This window comes from Lagopus leucura, unplaced genomic scaffold (genome assembly GCF_019238085.1).
Source record: "Lagopus leucura isolate 7727_CA_CO unplaced genomic scaffold, USGS_WTPT01 Super-Scaffold_100009, whole genome shotgun sequence".
In the NCBI taxonomy this organism is placed as follows: Eukaryota; Metazoa; Chordata; class Aves; order Galliformes; family Phasianidae; genus Lagopus; species Lagopus leucura.
The window spans coordinates 9,354,382-9,372,624 of NW_024962266.1; the positions used below are offsets into that span (position 1 = coordinate 9,354,382).

Below are 18,243 nucleotides of genomic sequence, written 5' to 3' on the forward strand. Positions count from 1 at the left end.
ATGCTGAGGTGGATGGAGAGGCATGGAGGCAGGCCAGCTGGGAATGGTTTGGACTCTTCTGGTTATGTCTGAGAAAGGAGGGGAGTGAATAAGAGTTAGTAAGCTTTCTTTCTTCTTAAATATATTTTTCTGGCTGGATGAAAGGTGCTTTATCACATTGCTTGTACAAAGCAATATAAAACATGTACTCATTTTTCTGGGTGATTTCCCCAAAATGCTATGTGATGACGAATCCTGGAGCTGATTGAGAGAAAGCAGGTATTCCCACAGACATCTGAGAGATGAGATTTCACTGTGTTTCAATAGTGTTAACTTGTGTGGAAGTTGATCTGCTTTCTATGCTAAGTAAGAAGATTGCTTTGGAAACGCTTCTCCTATTGTAAAGAAAAAAAAGCCTTTATTAATAATAAATAGTAATTAGTAGATGAAGATACTCAGCTTACTATAACAATGTTAGGTCTTGCTCTGCTATTTGCATGCATGTTGAAAACAATTTGACACAGTTTGTTTGCTGCAATAGGTACACTGTGAAACTATTTTGTTTTTCCTCTTGATGCATGTTTACAAGTGCAGACCTCTGGCTATACAGGGAAGTTTGTGTTCTAATGGTAGGTAGAATGTTAGAAGCTAAGTCAGCATCTTCCAAGTGTTGTGAGTTGGTACAGTGGTATCAGAGCTGCTTGGCTTGTAGAAAAGAATTGGTCTGACAGTGTGCCTCAGTCTTCACAATGGCTTCAAACTGATCCATGTTAGTTTATTTGACAGAAGAAATGCTTAAAGCAAAAATCTCACTATGAAGCTTCTCATAGCCTTAGGAGCCTTGAACTGGGCAGTGAGTCCCTTCAGCAGCCTTTTCTTCCCTTGCCTACCCTGTTTGTGTGTCAACTGTAGTTGAAGTCTGCCCTGAGAGCTCTCGCTGGGACTGCTGTAGGCAGTGAGAAATTTGAGTGTCTTGAGAATCAAAATCCACCAACAGATAGCACTTCTGTTGCAGCAGCCAGGCCTATTATGTGTGTAATACTAAATGTTGTCTGAGAACTACCTCCAGCTACAGCAAGAAACAAACAATCTTAATAGAGATAACAAAGATTCATGGGATAAGCTTGTCTGATAATATTTTTGTTTCTTTGTTTCTTTTTTTTTGGAAACAAACTACTATTGAGGGAACAGTGACTCTTTTCAATTCATTTCAGTTGCTTTTCAGGTTTAGTTTCAGTTTTCTTATCTTGATTCCTAATTTTTGAGATTAGATTTCTCATTTCAAACCCTGTCAGAAGCTGATAATATTAATTGTTCTGGACTGAGATTTCACCCCTTTGTCCCTTGCTTTACCCTTCCTCCTTCAACCTTTCATTTCTTGAAATCTTGATATTGACTCTGTTTCAGTTATTTTCTTTAACATCCACTGGCCTGTGTACCTTTTAACTGATTTTTCTTTCAGGTTTTCAATTTGATGTAAAAAATGGAGAAGGGAGAAGCATAACTCAATTTAGAGTGCTGCTGGACACGGAATATACTTGAAAATGTTGAATTTCAACTTGTGCTTGTAGTTAAGTCTGTGAATTTTGTTGCTGATGTGAAGCAAAATTTAAATAATTGGATTTTTTTCCTGGGCAGATGACCCATGAAAATGTAACTTTTTAATTCCTGCGAACATTGCCTCCCAGTAAGACCTTTGTACCTATGACAATGCCTCTAGTAGAGTATTAAGCACTTGATTTCACTTAAGGTTTGTTTCATGTTGTGTGTTAGTCAATCAAAAGCAGGGTGCTTACACAAGGTTGTTTGATTGCCATGTCTTTTTCCACTTGTATCTCACAGAAATGACTTTGTGCATCAACCACAGAAGATGTAGCCTTATGTCTGTAAAGTGTGTCTGCTTCTGTTGACTGTCTAAAACATTGAACAGTTTCAGAATTACTTATGGTGTGTTGTCTGGGTGCATCTGCTTGCCCTGAAGTTAATTTTGCTTTCATTCACTCAGAATTTTCTGCTGAGTGACTGCAGTGGGACTGAATTACACTGGATATGGTGTTTGGTGGACAATTTGTGTTGGACTGAAATGCCTGATTCATACCAAATACTTCATTGAACTCTTAGGTGTTCCATGCAGGATTGAAATTGACCTTAGGTAAAGCTTTAATATCCTGTTATAAATCCACGTTCAATCCAACTCACTTTCATGTAAGTGTAGGACAGAAACAAGAGGTGAAAGAGCATAGGACAAGAGGACAGGGACAGAAGTCTCCATGGTCAGGATCATTACTGAAATCTCGAGATGCATCTTAACGTTAAATAAAACTACGTATTAGTATAATGATAGGTATCTGTGGTTTGCTCTTATTTATCACAGTATCTGCATCTAAGATGATTAGTCTGATTCCTATTGTGTACTTGAAAAACGTATATAGTCTAATGAAAACTGAAGAAAAACTCCTTATCTGAGGGATGTTAAATACATGAAAAACCTTGTTAGAAATATTGCAAGAAAATGTGATTTCTGTCAGTTTAACTCTGATGCTGCAGTCCCTAGATTAGTATCAGACATGGTGGTGGTGCTGTGCATTCTGATACTTGTGCAGTAAAATAAGGCATTCCTCAAAATCATACTCAAACTTTCTTCCTTTATTCCTGCGCCAGAAGACCCACAGCTTTGTTGGAGTTGTATTACACCATCCAGGAACAATGCTCCATCCCCCTTGCCATGTGAAAAAGACAGGAAGATTTAAAACAAGTATTGCTTTCCTTAACCATAGATAGCATCATTTCCTAGTGTAGTGCTCAAGTAATTCTAGTTTGCATTACGACAATCAGGGTTACAGAGTTGTTATGTGATGTAGTTCTGACAGCTTAGTGGCTTGGGCACAAAGCCTAATATGATATTCTCTTCGGTACAGAGGTGACAAGTTAAGCTCTTGAGCTCCAGCCCTAACTAAGGGTGCAAGCACTACCACAGAAGGAACGGTTTAGATTTGCAATGCAAAGGGCTGGAGCCAGCAGGAGCAGGGAAGTGATCAACCCCCCTTGTACTCAGCACTGGTGAGTCCTCACCTTGGGTACTGTGTTCAGTTCTGGGTCCCTCACTACAAGAAGGACATTGAAACCCTGAGATGTTTCCAGAGAAGACAGTGAAGCTGTGGAGTCTAGAGAACCAGTCTTATGGGGAACAGCTGAGGGAACTGGGATTATTTAGTCTGGAGAAGAGAAGGCTCAGGGAAGACCTTATCCCTCTCTACCTGAAGAGAAGTTATGTCGAGGTGGGGGTTGTCCACTTCTACCGTGTAACTGGCGATAGAACTAGGGGGAATGACCTCAGTTTGCATGAGGGGAGATTCAGGTTGGATGTTAAGAAACACTTCTCCACAGGAGTAGTCTGATGCTGGAGTAGGCTGCCCAGGGAGGTGATAGAGTTACTGTCCCTGCAGGCGTTCAAGAAACATTAGATGTTGTACTGAGGATGTGGCTTAGTGGGAGATATTGGTGGTAGGTGGACGGTTGGACTAGATGAACTTGGAGATCTTTTCCGACCTTGCTATGACAAGTTTCCTATTATCATTGTGTTCAAATATTTTTCTTTTGCTTTATATTCAAATACTTCTGTGTTTTACAATGTTAATAGGTGACTGGCTTGGGGAAAAAACATTGACCCAAATAGGCATATGTGGAAGATGAAATAATGTACTTCCCTTAAACATCTTCTTTGTCTGTTATTTCTGTCTTCTAACTGACACTAAGCTCTCCAAGATCTTTCTGGCTTAATTTTGCTGTAGGCAGCATAAGGATGCTATCAGTGCGAAGGGTATAATGAGCCAGAGACTGACTGGCACAGAGGTTGCATTTTGTGGGTTGTCACCATTACATGCAAATTATTCAAACTTTTTTAAAAAATGAAAAAAAAAAAAAAAAAAGGAATCCTTCTTTCCCTCGGTTGTGCAGTTCTGTGTTGGAAACGTAGTGTTCGTTTGAGGTGAAAGTTCTATCTATTTATAGATAATGTTCAAGTCTGCAAGCTGCTGCATGTTCAAGGGAACAGAACAGTGAATAAAATAAGCAAGTGAATTTATTTCTCTCCTTTTCTGATTTTTCAGAGTAAGGATCCTGCTAAAGGAGAACTGAGAACAAACATAATAAGAATGTAAACCTGGTTTCTTGTTTTCTTTCAGTGCAGTAAGTGTAATTTTGCTTGTCACCTGAATGAACAGACAATTAGAGATAGAAGCAAACTTTAGCACTTTTCAGGCTTCTATAAAGGTAGTTGACAGTTTTTCCATTCCTGCTGCAGGATGTCTTCCCAGGTATCTTTCATTGTTCAGTTTCAGAGACAACAAATTAAAGTGAGAATGGTAGAAGGTGTAAGTTAAGTGAGTTATGCTGACTTGTTTATCTTTCTGTAGCGAGGAGGGCAGGTGAGATGCTTTTGCTATGGACTGATTCATTCCCTTATCACTTCTGGTTGAGAAGCGATCTCCAGAGTATGAGATTTGAAGATAACCAATGACTTTTTAAGTTATAATGCAAGTCTCTTTGCATCAGAGAGCAGCTTGCTCCCTTTGCACTGCTCTCTGTAGCAGGGGAATATTTTTTTTTTTCCCTGCAGAGATTAAGAAGACAGAAAACATATTTTTACCCCAATAACTATTGCATACTGGAGTAAATTAAAGTGGGACTCGATACTATTCAGCAACCTCAGTTGAATTTGTGGTTAAAGTGAATTCAGAAAAGAGAGAAGTGTGGCAGTGCATGGTTTGCTTAAGACGGGAAGAGAAAGACCTTCCTCTGCTTTTAACAGAAGAGAGGAAGAAATTGCGGAGTCCATTGCAGAGTCTCCTTTTAACATCTTTCTTACTGATATCAAGGTTGATTGGTTTAAAAATAAAAGTGAAATAATACAGTGGGAGTGCAGAAACCACATATCACTTAAACTCTAGGTTGCATACCTAAAGCGGTATTTGTTTAAGGTGCAATCAATAACGAATGCAAAAGCACTTGTTTCTTTCAAACATGTTTGTGCAAATATGGATCATCCAAGGTCATGCACACCAAAAATGTGTACAAAGTGTACGACACCTTAGCTGGCGTTTGCAGTTTAGAGAATTTGCTTGTTTTCAGGAAAGAAAAAATAGTCTTTTGGAGTCTGTTAAAGGACAATGGCAAAAGAAATGTGGTTTTGGAAGACAGAAAGCATTAATTTCTGGCCATGTATTTATTTTTTCCGTGTGGTACTAACTGAACACCTTGGAAAATCCTGCTGCTAGTCATTAAGAGTGAAAAATGGATGTTTACATGTAAGAAGAGATTTGGACTATACAAAATGATGCTATTTGAAGTGCAGAAGAAAATGACATTGTCCACAATTGTTTAGTGTTATGGCCCTTATAAAAAAAAAAAAAAAAGAGAAATATTGTGGTATTGTCAATAAGATGTTTAAAAGTCATATGAAGAGAACGTTTGAACAAATGGGTCAATACCATTTGAAAATACCAGCTATGAGTTATCATTATAAAGGCTTTTGTGAAGGGAACGGCAGCAATTCAACAGCAGGTATATTTTGGAGAATTGACATGAACGCATGCTTTCTAAAGCAAAACTTGAAAAATAATAACTGCATCAGAAAGGAGAACAAAATCCCATCTTATTCCACAGTTCTTACAGGGGCAGTATGCTTGAAGGCAGTCTGTGCACGCTATTTACCAGCTGCAGCATTTAAGTACTCAGTTTATGTTTATGTAGCACTTGAAGCGAGGCTGTCATTCTTGAAGCTACACCACCTAAGCAAAAGAAAAAAAGTCAACCCAAACCCCTTCAGGCATAGTGAGGCTCGAAGGTATTCATAGAACCAAAACCACAAGCAGCAGGCAGGAAGCAGCTGCTGAAGCTCCCTGCCCCCATTGCTTTCTTTGGTTAGTATCTCGGTCTTCTGGACAAAGCAAACCTAACATTAGCTGGAATATGCTGCTTGTGCAGTTTGCTTTTTCTCACTTCCTTGTAAGAGCAGAATTGTCTAGGGAAACTTTCATGCTTCTGGGCCACATTCTGTAGCCTTATCACAGACTGAAATTGAAAAATGAGATTTTAAGCACAGTTTTTGTATAGTAGCTATAGATATGTGTGCATAATTGGATAATGGATATTAAAAACTTGCTCATTATATTCCTGATAATGAGATTGTCTGTTATGAATTCCTGGAGAGTGTTCAGTTTTGTTTCTTCTTTTGTTTTATCCTAAGCACATTCTGTAGCTGTGTGTGCAGCCCCAGGCCCACTGTTCCCACTCAGGAGCTGGAGTGATCTGAGTTATTGCTCCCTGCAAAAGGGATGAAACGTTCAAAATGTTCAGTGAGCTAAAGGGGTGGGAGATGGGCTTGGTTAGTGTGGGTTCCAGCCTGCCCTTTGATATTGCTGGAAGCTACATTTATACTTTTATTTTAAACACTGGTCCTGGAGAAAAGTACTGTAGGTACCTCACATCTGTAATTTAAGAATATGACACCAGATATTGCTTAGCCTAACTTGGAGCTCTTCTGAGATACTGTAGCAGGAAATTAAATGCCTCTGTCTAGCGCTGCAACAAGATGTAAATATATGTAAATATACCTAGCCCTGTCCTTATGGGTGTCAGATTTTCTGTCCTTGTAACTTCTACAGTGTTTTCTTAAACTGATCTTTTTGGCTCTGCTTGCCTTCTTTGTGCCAAGCCGCCCGCCTCACCTCTCCTTTTCACGGGGCTTTGGAGAAAATGTTGCATGTTCTATAGCTGTTGATTCTCCAGCGCTTTTGAAGTCTCTCTAGTTTGCAACTCTGTACTTCGCTTATCTACAAAGAGGGAGAGACAACACCCGGGAGGGTTGTTTTTTGTCTTTTTTTTCCCACACGAGAGAGAATTTCCTGTTACTCGCTTATCTCTGTAGACACTGGAGACACACTTGAAGAAAATGGATGAAGGATGAGCCTTCCCCAAAGCGAGGCAACATGGTACCTATCCTCTGCCTGGGAGGGAAGGAGAAAATGTGCATGCCCTGATATCCATGTCTAAGCCACATACGTTCCCCCAACCAGCACAGCAGCATGATGGAGGTCTCTTCTTGCAGCTGGGAGTTGGGGCTGTTTTCAGAGGAAACATGCATGACTGCCAAGAACAGCTTTTACAGCAGTTGTTTTACCTTTTCTCTACATAAGCACTTGTCACCTGGTTTCAAACTGTTTTTCAGAGTTGCTGGTGGGCTCCTGTCAGTCACAGGGTTCAGGGTTGTGAATTTCTCTGCTGTGATTCACTGGGATAGTTTGGCTATTTGTTATTGAAATGCTAGTGCTAACATGAGATGGGAAAGGAGGACAATGTATTCCTCTGGTATATTTCTGGAGAATGTAGTTAAGGGGAAATGAGAGTTTGACAAGGACAAGAGACGCTGAAACTGGGATAGCTGGAGATGATATCAGTGAGGAAATAGCATCCTATAGCTGGTCATCACCCCTGTAGAAATCAATGACTTCAATGTACTCTTCTGTACATCTAAAGCTTGTATTTCATAATTTGAATGAGATGGAAATTAATGCTACGTGAAGTTTTGTTTAATCAAAACCAGACATTTCTACACTTCTATACATGGAGGGTCTGGAAACTGTGGTGTTCCTAATGAGGTGCTGGTGAGAGTGCCAAGGCTGTAAATTTTCTTTTGCATGTTTGTGTCTGTATGACTTAGGCATCTCAGTGTATGCCATGGGAGTGTTTAGTAGAGGTGTATTTACAAAGCTAGGAGTTAAAACTAGCTTCTTGCTTTCAATGGCCTTTAGAGGTGTGAAACTAGATTTACTTTTGGGCCATAAACATATTGGAGCTTTCATTTCTTCTGCCTTTTTGGAATACCCCTCGTTTCTCCTTCCCTAGAGGCTTGTGCTTTGATTAAAACTAAGCTGAACTAGCAGAGAATACCAACACAATGCTGGTACAAGTCAGATGGAGAGAAAATGTTCAAATTTACTTACTGATGCATGTAATACACTTAACGCATCTAAGAAGCATGTTATGCCACGTAATCTCCCTGGAGTTGTCTGGCCAAGTGTCTTTTTTTTTTTTTTTTTTTTTTTAACATTTATCAACTAATTTAAATGTTAATGTAACAGTTCTTGGAGGTCTTTCGGTCCAAAAGCTAATCATAAATTCGTAGAATGGCTTGAATTACAAGGGACCTTAAGTATCATCTAGCTCTGACTTCCCTGCCATGGGCAGGGTTGCCAACCACTTAATCAGGCACTAGATCAGGTTGCTTAGGGCCCCATCCAACCTGGCCTTGAAAAATGGTTATAGTAAAATACTAAAGGATGCACTCCCCACTTCTGTGCCAAATGAAGTATTGATCCATGATTGTCCAGGGCCTGGTAAACTGCAGGTGCTTCCTCAGAGTAGCAAATGATAAACATTCTTTATTAACTTAAGCTATTGAGAATGTGCTTAAGTGTAGCAATTTGATCTTATCTCTGTGACAGATATGAAAAATGAAGTGTTTTTGCTTTTCTATCTTCTATACCATGGGATGCATAAGTGAAAACAGCTTCACAGAAAAACTGCTTAGTATGAGGACATGAGTGGTAGGACTGGCTTGGAAGTTTCCTCAATATGATGCACTCAGTATGATACATGGACCTGGATTAGTATCATCTAAGTAATTCAGAGTTTGCCAGCCATCTCCTAGAAAAGTTCACTCTGAAGTTGATCTAGATTTTTGTTTTTCAGAATCTGCCTGCAAACTGTGGGGAAAGTGTTAATATTAAAGAGTATATACCTCAAGAACCTCTCACTTTTAGTAGTTCTTTTTTTAGGTCTCAGAAAAATCCTAATCCATTTTGTATTACTGGTTTTGTATTGCTGACATGTTTTGATGGGGAACACTTGCATAATAGTGTGTGGCATCTTTTTTTTTTTTTTTGTATAACCTTATTGAGCAAGTGCCTTCATTATCAATAGAAATTTGAATGTGTTTTAGAGAAGTGATTCTTGAAGTGACAAAGGGTCAATATGCTGATACTGCATACAAAAGTGAGAGATGTTCAGGCTTAGTCAAGCGTAGACAGAAAAACATTCTTTCGGAATAACAAACTACAGGTGGGCTTTCTTCTGAGGAACAAATGGCAGTTTTGTCATTTCTTTTGAGTTGGTGTTGCCCAAATTTAGGCAGTCTTAGGCAGCTATGAGACTGTCTTCAGTACATAGGCTTGGCCTGAAAGTAGTTACAACTTGTGAAGTAGTTAATAGGGAATCACTTGATAGAGAGCATGCTAGACGTGTAGCTACAAATATCAGTTTTCTTTAAGTAAATGGAACGGAGGCTTGTCAGAGCCAAAGAGATCATCATCGACTCTCTCAATGATTAGTTTTCCTGTATAACTGAAGGGTTTTTTTTTTTCCATCCCTGAAACTTGATGTAGTAAAATTCAGTTTGGGAAGAAACCCAAATGCATGTTTCAAAACAGCATGTTAAAAAATAGGCTAAGGAAAACATTTTTCATTGGTAAATGTAACTGCTTTATTTCTGACCGTATCTATAGGCTAAACAATTTTCTTCAAGGGAGAGAGGACGACTAACTTTCCAACAAAATGTAGCACTCAAATACTAAACTGGATACCCAGATTTTGAAGACAAATCTTGAAATAGAATAAGGTGCTTATTAAAGTACTTCTAAAATGTATTTTGTCTGCTTTTGAATTATAGGATTTGTAAGTTGCTTTTTAAGAAACAAGATAAAGAACTGACTCCACCAAAATACTTAGTAAGGCTGATACTAAATTCAGGCATCATGGCTATGGAAAGAAGTAAAATAGTCCTGGTGTACTGCTGTGATAGGTGTGTGCAGGAATACTTGAGGTGATTGGCTGCAGGAGAGCATGGCAGCAGGAAATTACAAAACAACGTTTCGGCAAGGGATGTGAGAGTCCTTGAATAAACTGGAGAGTATGACCTACAACGTAAGTCAAGTGAAACAATAATAAATACCAAGCCAAAAAAAATCTGCTGTTGGAGTAATTACTGAAGTAAGAAATTAATGGGCTGAGTGAGGCTGTAGCTTGACAGCTGTGCCTGAAACAAGGCTGAGGAGTAGTGTCCCTGACTGGGCCATGGGCCAAGGTACACTTCCTCTTGCAGGACCCTAATTTTGAATTTTATGCTGTGTTTTGCTGCATACTGAGAACCAAGCTTGGATATTCATATCTTGGAGCGTGGCTGTCATGGTGACTTCTTTGATGTCACTTCTAAAGAACTGCTTAACCTTCGTGTGACAGAGTCAGTCAGTGGGAGGCAGCCACATTGAGCTGGGGGCTGGGAGGGATTCCTCTTGTGACTGGAAGACTCCTGCAAACACCTACCAGTTTCTGGTTCTTTGCAGAGGAGATGTAGAGTTAGTCAACTTTGAAGGTTAACTAAATGATTTGATGTAGTTGTTGCAGGATATTTCAGAATATAAAGCCTGTTTTTTTTTTTTGTTTTTTTTTTTTTTTTTTTTTTTTTGAATGGCATATTTGCTAAGAACATAAATAGCACACACAGAATTTTACTCATTATCTAATTCTTGATGCCTGTTTTGGGTACTACTGGATGTGCAGAGGTGCAGAGTCCCTGGGGCTCTTTGTGCAGTTGTGTGTTGCAGAATAGTCCCAGCCATGAAATCTTTGTTGTTCTGGATTTTATACAAGCAAGAAGTGCTAATTTTGCACTTGAAAATGGGTTGGCTTAGGCAGGAGCATCTGTCTGAATGGAGGGTTTGAGGCCTTGCTCTGGGAGAGAACTGAAAATTCATCTAGCATAAATGAGTAAAACATGTTAAAGTCCCTCTGAATGCAATAAAAAAAAAAAACCTAAAACAAACAAACAAACAAAAACAATTAAAAAAAAAAAAACCATGAAAAGCATTCAATTGGATCTTTTGAACATTCATGTGAGTGGTACGCTGTAATTTTGGATTTTTGGATTTCAGAATTGCACTGTATTATATCTGCCCTGCAACAACTGTACTCGGCTTCAAAGTAGAGCTGCTTAGGAAACTCTTCTCTGGTAGTTTGTTGAAAGTCAGACATTTTACTGTGAATAGTTTGGTAATTTTAGTAAGATTTGGTAATTTGGTGAAATTCTGATAGTTTTTCTGACACCTCAGCCTGTTCATAATCAAAACCTTCCCCACAGACCCAGAAATAAGGGAACTCTGGAAAAAAAAATCTGTAGTGCATTAGTAGCAAAGAACTGAGATTTCATGTAGGATAAATGTAGAAGCCATACTTAATATTGAAAGCAAATTAATATGTGTAGTGTTGAGTTAGGCATAGTGTGTTGTCCAGAAGTGATAGGTTCATATATTTGTTTGTGTAAGCTGTGGCATGTGTCCTGACATTTTCTCTTAATTCTTTGGAGAGGGGGGGGGGGAAGTAACCCAACAAAACTGCCCGAAAAAACAACAATAAAAAAGCCTTGGGTAGAAACCGTTATATTTCTAGTCAGAGTGCTGTTTTAAGTTGCACTATAATAGCAGTGGTCAGTAGGCAAGCATCAAATTATATTTTTAAGTTGCAACTGCTTTCAGTTACGTATTTTATATCTTAAAAACATTGGGTCATTAGTGATCTTTGGTTCTTACCTATTTTGTTTTTGCATAGTCTAATAGCAGCCTCTGCCAAATGCAAACGCTTTCTCCTTTTGTAAGGCTTGTGTAAGCACACTTCATCACCTCCTTCTGGGGACCACTGTATCTCTGCTGAGACACGGAGAGCTGCTGTGATGATTGCTATTTTCTTCTTATCCACTGCTCAGATTTTGTTAGAATTCTGCTTGCTAGCTTCCTAGCATGTTAGTTTCTTCTTCATACAGAGCCAAAACTTTTCTGTTTTTTACAAGACCAGTGAAAATTACTGGTTGTCACCTTTTTTTTTTTTTTAAGTGGATTTCACATTGGTTTCTGAAAAAATGCATTCCCTTAAATTCCAAATCTTGCTTTTGTGTGCATATTAGTTGCCAAATACACACTGTCAGTACAATTTGGGAATAGCATTTGCTCATTATCTTCCTAAAATTCATACTTCTTGTCCAGATTGTTTCATGTTATCTTGAAAGAAGCCATAGCTAGGTACAAAGAGAAAGCTATATGGCTATTGGGATTGATTACACCAGGTAAGTGAGAATCCCTTTAGGAGAAGGATTTGTGTGGACTGGTGAAGCTGTTTGAAGGTGATGTATTATGTGCCAGGAAATAACATGTTGAAACAGGAGAGGGAGATTTAGTTCAACAGACTTGTCCTCCACTTTTTCAATAATCATTAAACTTCTTTTCCTGTTATTTTGCCAGTCAATATTCATCCATCTGTCAGGACAGATCACTTTGCTAGCTATTGAATTTTTGACTGACTTCCTGTAGATCCTTGTCTCGTATGGTTCAGCAGCCTTTGTCCAGTTCTGCACTGAAGTTCTCAGATTTGTGGAGATGGGTGATTCTTTTGTTATATAAGCCACAACTCACCTTGTTTCAAATAAGATCTTGTAAGTTTTTTTTTTCCTTTTGACCTTTTGAATAATGTAAAAAAAAGTTAATTAACATTCTTAATCACTTTATTTGCAGCTTTCAAGTTCCTTTTTTTCCTAGGATGAATGTATTGCAGTGCTCCTGTTCTTGGAGAATTAATGTGGTGTTATGTTTGATTATGTACACAGAGTATTTCTTTTTTTAGGGGGGTCATTGCTGTACAGTAAAATCAGATTTTCTGTTGTGTGAGTTTTCCAAACACCTTAAATGAGCCCTAAATATTTCGTCTACTGGAGTGGCATAACTTTCAGTTCATTTTTGAATTTTGCTCTTTACAGCTGAAACTTGATTCACTTTGGAAGTTTTTTTACTTCAGTTTAGGCTCTGTATTTGGTGGTTATTCTGTGCTGTTTTTACTTTGTCATTTTCCTGTGTGAACATGTCATTATCATTCCTCTGAGAGAGGTACTTTTAACTCCGTACTCTTTATGATCAGGCTAATCTTGTAATTATAGCTTCAATAACTTCATTCACAAATGTTCATGGAACACCCACTGCTATACCTGAATTTTAATACCACTGGTACAAGCCTTCGAGGGAGATTTGACTTGAATTTAATCTGTGTTTTGAGTTCTAGTAAGGCAACTTGAAATATCTGGGATGTTCAGGGAGCTGGGATGTTCTACTGGGTGTCGTTTTGGCTGCTTTTCTCTCACGAGCAAATGAAACTTGATAGTGCTCAGAAAAGGAGAAACTATTTGTAACATAGAGGACGTGCTAGGTAGAGTGTGAGCTGTTCTCTTATTACATCTGACAGCAAAATGACTCTTTATATATGACCAGACATCCTCCTCTATCCTCTCTTAAGTTCTTTTCTCTTCTGTATAACCTTGAGCACTTATGGGAAGTATTTTCGTAGAATGAGATCACTCATACTACTGAAATCTTCTAAAAATAAAAAGAGCTTATGGACTCAAATGTATAGCTTAATTTCCTGTTTAGCTAATAGAAATCTTTCATTTTCAAGTGAGTCCTGGAAGAGGCTCTTCCACTTGTTGTTTGGCTCCCTCTTCTGGTCAGCCTTTGCTCAAATGAAATATTTCTGTAGACGAACCAAACCAAACCAAACCAAAAACCTCCAGAGCAGTCTGCAAGGCTGATACAATTTATGTACATGCTTAAAACTATCACATAATTTGGTTCTAAATCTACTTAATTTTATTTTATTTTTACTAGTTCTGAGAGTTGTAAATAAATAATTTCCCTTTGTTTCTTTGCGTTTCCATCACTTCTGTCAGTCTGCAAGCACTGAAGATCACGTTGAGGGCAATCTGTGCAAGTACACATTGCACAGTATTTGGCACAGCCAGATTCTGTGTCATTTTGTATCATATGCTGTGATTAGAAGATAGAGCTTTTATGCTACTATTCTGCAACTTATCATGGTTCATTTCTTTTTCTCCAGGTGATAGAAACACTCTCAAAACTTTCCCGCACTCCTATTGCAATTGGCACAGGAATAAGGTACGTTATTGGCCTAGTAAATGGTGTGAATAATGCCTCCTCCCTGGTCCCCCTTGAAAATGCTGGTGAGGGCCATGTAGGTAGACATGAAATTTTTCTTATCAGACATTTGTATGACCTGGCAGAAGAAGTCTGTCTTGCAGTTTATTTGGAAATTGATTCTAAAGGGAATCCTCTGTTTCTGGTACATTTACTGAAGTGCCTGAAGCCTTCTTGTGATGAAGCGTGGAAGTGAACAATGAGTAGTTAGTGTTATAGAATGTTTGTGAAAATTATAATATAGATCGTAAATCCAACAACTGATCAATATGAAGAACAGATTTTCTCCTATTTCTGTTTTCTAGAAGTAAGGAAAACTGCCGAATTGGTGAGATTCTTGTTGTAAAAAAGAAACAAACAAAACCCAAAACTCAAAAATCAAACCAACTGAAAAATGAACCCAGTAGATCAGTCAAACCTAACTTTGTGAACCTCTTGTGAGAGGAGGTGAAAAATCACATACTTCAGCTTTGAAATTCTCCACTTTCTTTGTTAATTCAGCAGTTTTACATGAATGGATGTTAAAACAAAACAAAACTACGTAGGAACCCAAAATTTCTCAGTCCTGTAATCCATGTCCTGTGCTGAAAAATCATACTCCGCTGTAAAAGATGACAATAATGTCTATTAGTGGGGTTCTTATGAAATATCAAGTCATGTGTACCAACCTAGATATAAATGGTACTGCTTATCAAGTAAGGAAGGGAACATAAAACATTTTAATATTAATGAACTGAGTTATCTGTATGAGAACTTCAGAAGCCAAACCAAAATGACTTTGCAACTCTACAAATTTATAATATTTTTCTTTCTATAGGCCCTTCCCTACAGAAGAAAGCGTTGATGATGAAGATGTCTACAAATGTCTCCCTGATTTGATAGAGTATGTTGTAAACCTAGAGTTAAATGAAAGATTTTGGTTTTCAGTCACACTACAACATATATGATGATTTTATTGAAGAAGGAGATATTAGTTTGATTTCTTTATTTGGTTTGCAATTATGGTGACAAGAGAGGATAATGTTATGAAGGCTTATCTGAAGATTGCAATATATTTATATATTTAAAGGAACATGTTTTCTAAAGGGTACTGATGATGAAGTGAATCATGAATGCACTTATGAATTATCTTTCTGAACAATGGGAATACATTCAGAGAAATATGGTATCAGTTTTAAGGAATTCAAGGAAATTGTCGTAGTCTTGCAAAGAAAATGCACTGAAATTCTTTGTATAGATGCATTTACATTTTTGGGTGTTTGCAGGATTATTAATTATTGCAAACTTTTGTATTGACTTTGAGGCAGAGATAGAATAGACATGAAAACACTGTATAATGGTAGTTTAGACGTTTCCAGATCTCTTAGGAATCATGCTGGATAAGAGCTAGGGTCAGAGCGCGTTGTCTCAAAGATTAAATTACACCAATGTTTGGTTCACTGGCCTTTATCCTGCTTTCTTTGCCTGGGTTATGCTGTAGGCCTCTTGCTCTGGTGTATCTGCTGTTCATACCATGGATTTTTTTTTTTCTTTTTTGTCTATAGAGAAGGAAAAATCCTACAGTGGAGTTTACAGTGTACTTCCTGGGTTCATGCAAACAGTTCACTTTCTAGAATAATTGTCCCTTTTAATTGTAGTCATGTACCTGACTGGATTGATTCTCATTTTTTTAAAAATTTTCACTCTGAACAATTTCAGAGTTTCCTACAACAAAATCCCCCAAATAATAAGCAAACCTGAGCAAGTCTTTGTATTATTATGGCCAAACTATTTTAATTATGTTTTTGGCTGTTTTGTAGATATAATTTAAGAAATGTGGGTGCAAGAGTCTTAGTGTGTATGTACAGTCTTAGTGTGAATTAAGCAAAACTCCTACAGGACTGACTTTAATGAAGTTAAATTACTTGAGGGTAGAGTTGAGCATAGACTTTATGTGGAGCTAATTATGTTGTCTGCGTAAAGGACATCTCTTTTGCGTTGTTTTGAATTTTTTTTCTTTTAAATATCTGATTTTAAAGTGGGAAGTGCACTTTATTATTTTGGGTAGCTGAAGGTCGCTTATGGTACGGAGGTACAGACTCTTAGCTGCTTGCTCTGCAGTCTTCTCTGTATTTTACCTCCAGATAATTTTTTGTTTAGGCAGAAAGGAAGCCTGAGCCACTGTCCTGCATTGCAGTGAGATGCCAGGCAGTCAGAAAGGGCAGCTTCCCTGCCTCTGCGTGTGGTGGGAAAAGGGATGAAGAGAGTGGGTCCTGACAGAACTGTCCTGACAAGCTGCTTTTCATGCCTCGCTGATTTTATGTGGTTGTAAATTCATTCAGTCTTCAGTATTGTTTTCATTTCATGTAATCGTATTTTAAATCTATTGAGGAAAGACAATTAGTGAGCTTAATTTTCCTTTATGGATTCTCTTCGCTAGATACTTCTATTAATTAATCTTTGTTTACTGCAGCAATTTTTTCCTATAAGAAAGGCTCCTTTGCAGAGCTGGCATTGTAATTTGCCTGTGCTGCACAGGTTTTAAAAAAATTCTTGTTTTTCCTTTCAGTGAAACTGGTGTTGATGAAGATGAGGAGCTGTATGATTGTGTCTATGGAGAAGATGAAGGTGGGGAGGTTTATGAAGACCTAATGAAAGATGAAGCAGCACAGCAACCTGTATGTTTTCTAATGCCGAACATTTTGCACAGTAGTGATTATTTAACGTCTGTGAAATTACCTCTTTATAGGTAGTTTCACCAAAACTTCACTTGGGCTTAATTGCATGTGGATCTGTCGTGTGCAGTGCATTATTTCCTGCTTTGTGGTCACTTTTGGCAAAGGGTTGAACATTTATCTATGGTAGTATTTTGAAAGAAATGTAGTTTATTTAACGGAAATATAAGATCACTGGTTACTAACTTCAAAAAAAAAAAAAAAAATTAGAATGTAATAATGTGAAGCCTTCTTTCTTCTGCCATAATTTGGACAATTGATATTCAAAATGACAAACATGAAGTTGTTGCTTGAAGAAGTGGAAAATTGTTAAGACTTTCGTCTTGTTTTTTGAATTAGTGTAGATTTCCAATACAAGTATAAAAGATACCTGATGTGATTTGTTTTTTGCTTTTGCAGTTACCACTGTTTACAAACAAACATAAACAACGACTCAAACAAACCAACCAAAATCCTCTGGAAAGCGTACTGATTTGTTTTAATCTTTATAACTCTATAGGTTCAACTATAAATGTTTTCAAGTCTGTTTTTCTGCTAATACAGTATTCTTCAGTGAGTACGCATAAAATCAAAATGAAATGTGCGCTGTTACTTTTTAGCTTCTTGCTTGTTTTTGTTTAATGACAAAATGTTAAACTTCTGAAATACCTGAATAAAATTTGAGATGAAAAAACTTCTTATCTAATCAAGCCACATTCAGTTTCAAGTAGGTTATTTTAGAGATGCAACTGAATTGCAGGGATTATTTACTATAATTTTACTTTCATTTTATGCTGAAGCTCAAAAGATTTGGAATTAACATAAAGGAGATGCAGGTGTTTTTTCTACTGTGTAGTTGGTAGTCTCTGACAGTTGTTAGTAAACTTTCCCTGATTCTTTTTTTCTGAGTGCAATTTTCTGAGTTCTATTCTTGCCTATCTGTGTTTCTTGTAAATGATTAATAGAGAGTTTAGATTTTACATGCTGTAAAATGCATTTTAGCCTAGATAATTCAGATTGAACAGACTGTTTCTAATAGAAAGTAAATGAAACGTGAAAACCTAATACAGCTAACTATTTCTTCCTCAACATATAATGAATGGTGACGTTACAATTGCTTTGCTCAGGCAGCTTTCTTGAATGTGATAATTATTTCTGCTTTGTGATAATTTCATGTCAGGTTTATAAATGCACTGTGTGCTAATATGATTATTTAACACAGTTCTTTCATTTGAATACTTCTACAAGAACTTGCAAGTAAAAAAGATTAGCACAGGACAACTTTCGTGCAGATATTCAGAAGAACCTAATGCTTTTAAGAGTCTCTAATAGCAGCCAAAATGTTTTGCATCTCCCTCACCCTTATCATGATCATCTTGCAAAGTAAACTATTCCACTAAGTTTTCTCTCAGTTGATGACCTTCAGATGCAATTTTCCTCACTTGTACTGTTATTTACTCATTATTATTTTCTCTTCTCCTTTTGTT

At 37.5% G+C, this 18,243-nt stretch overlaps 1 protein-coding gene across 4 annotated transcripts in view; it reads left to right on the forward strand.

The window, feature by feature from the left end:
* The window catches only part of VAV3 (vav guanine nucleotide exchange factor 3), a 180,967-nt gene that overhangs the window by 68,875 nt on the left and 93,849 nt on the right, over window positions 1-18,243 (forward strand). For all 4 annotated transcript variants that reach the window (XM_042874005.1, XM_042874001.1, XM_042874003.1 and 1 more), the window contains exons 3-5: window positions 13,966-14,024; window positions 14,881-14,946; window positions 16,612-16,720. In XM_042874005.1, coding sequence (XP_042729939.1) covers window positions 13,966-14,024; window positions 14,881-14,946; window positions 16,612-16,720 — 234 coding nt within the window. The remainder of the gene's footprint in view (window positions 1-13,965; window positions 14,025-14,880; window positions 14,947-16,611; window positions 16,721-18,243) is intronic.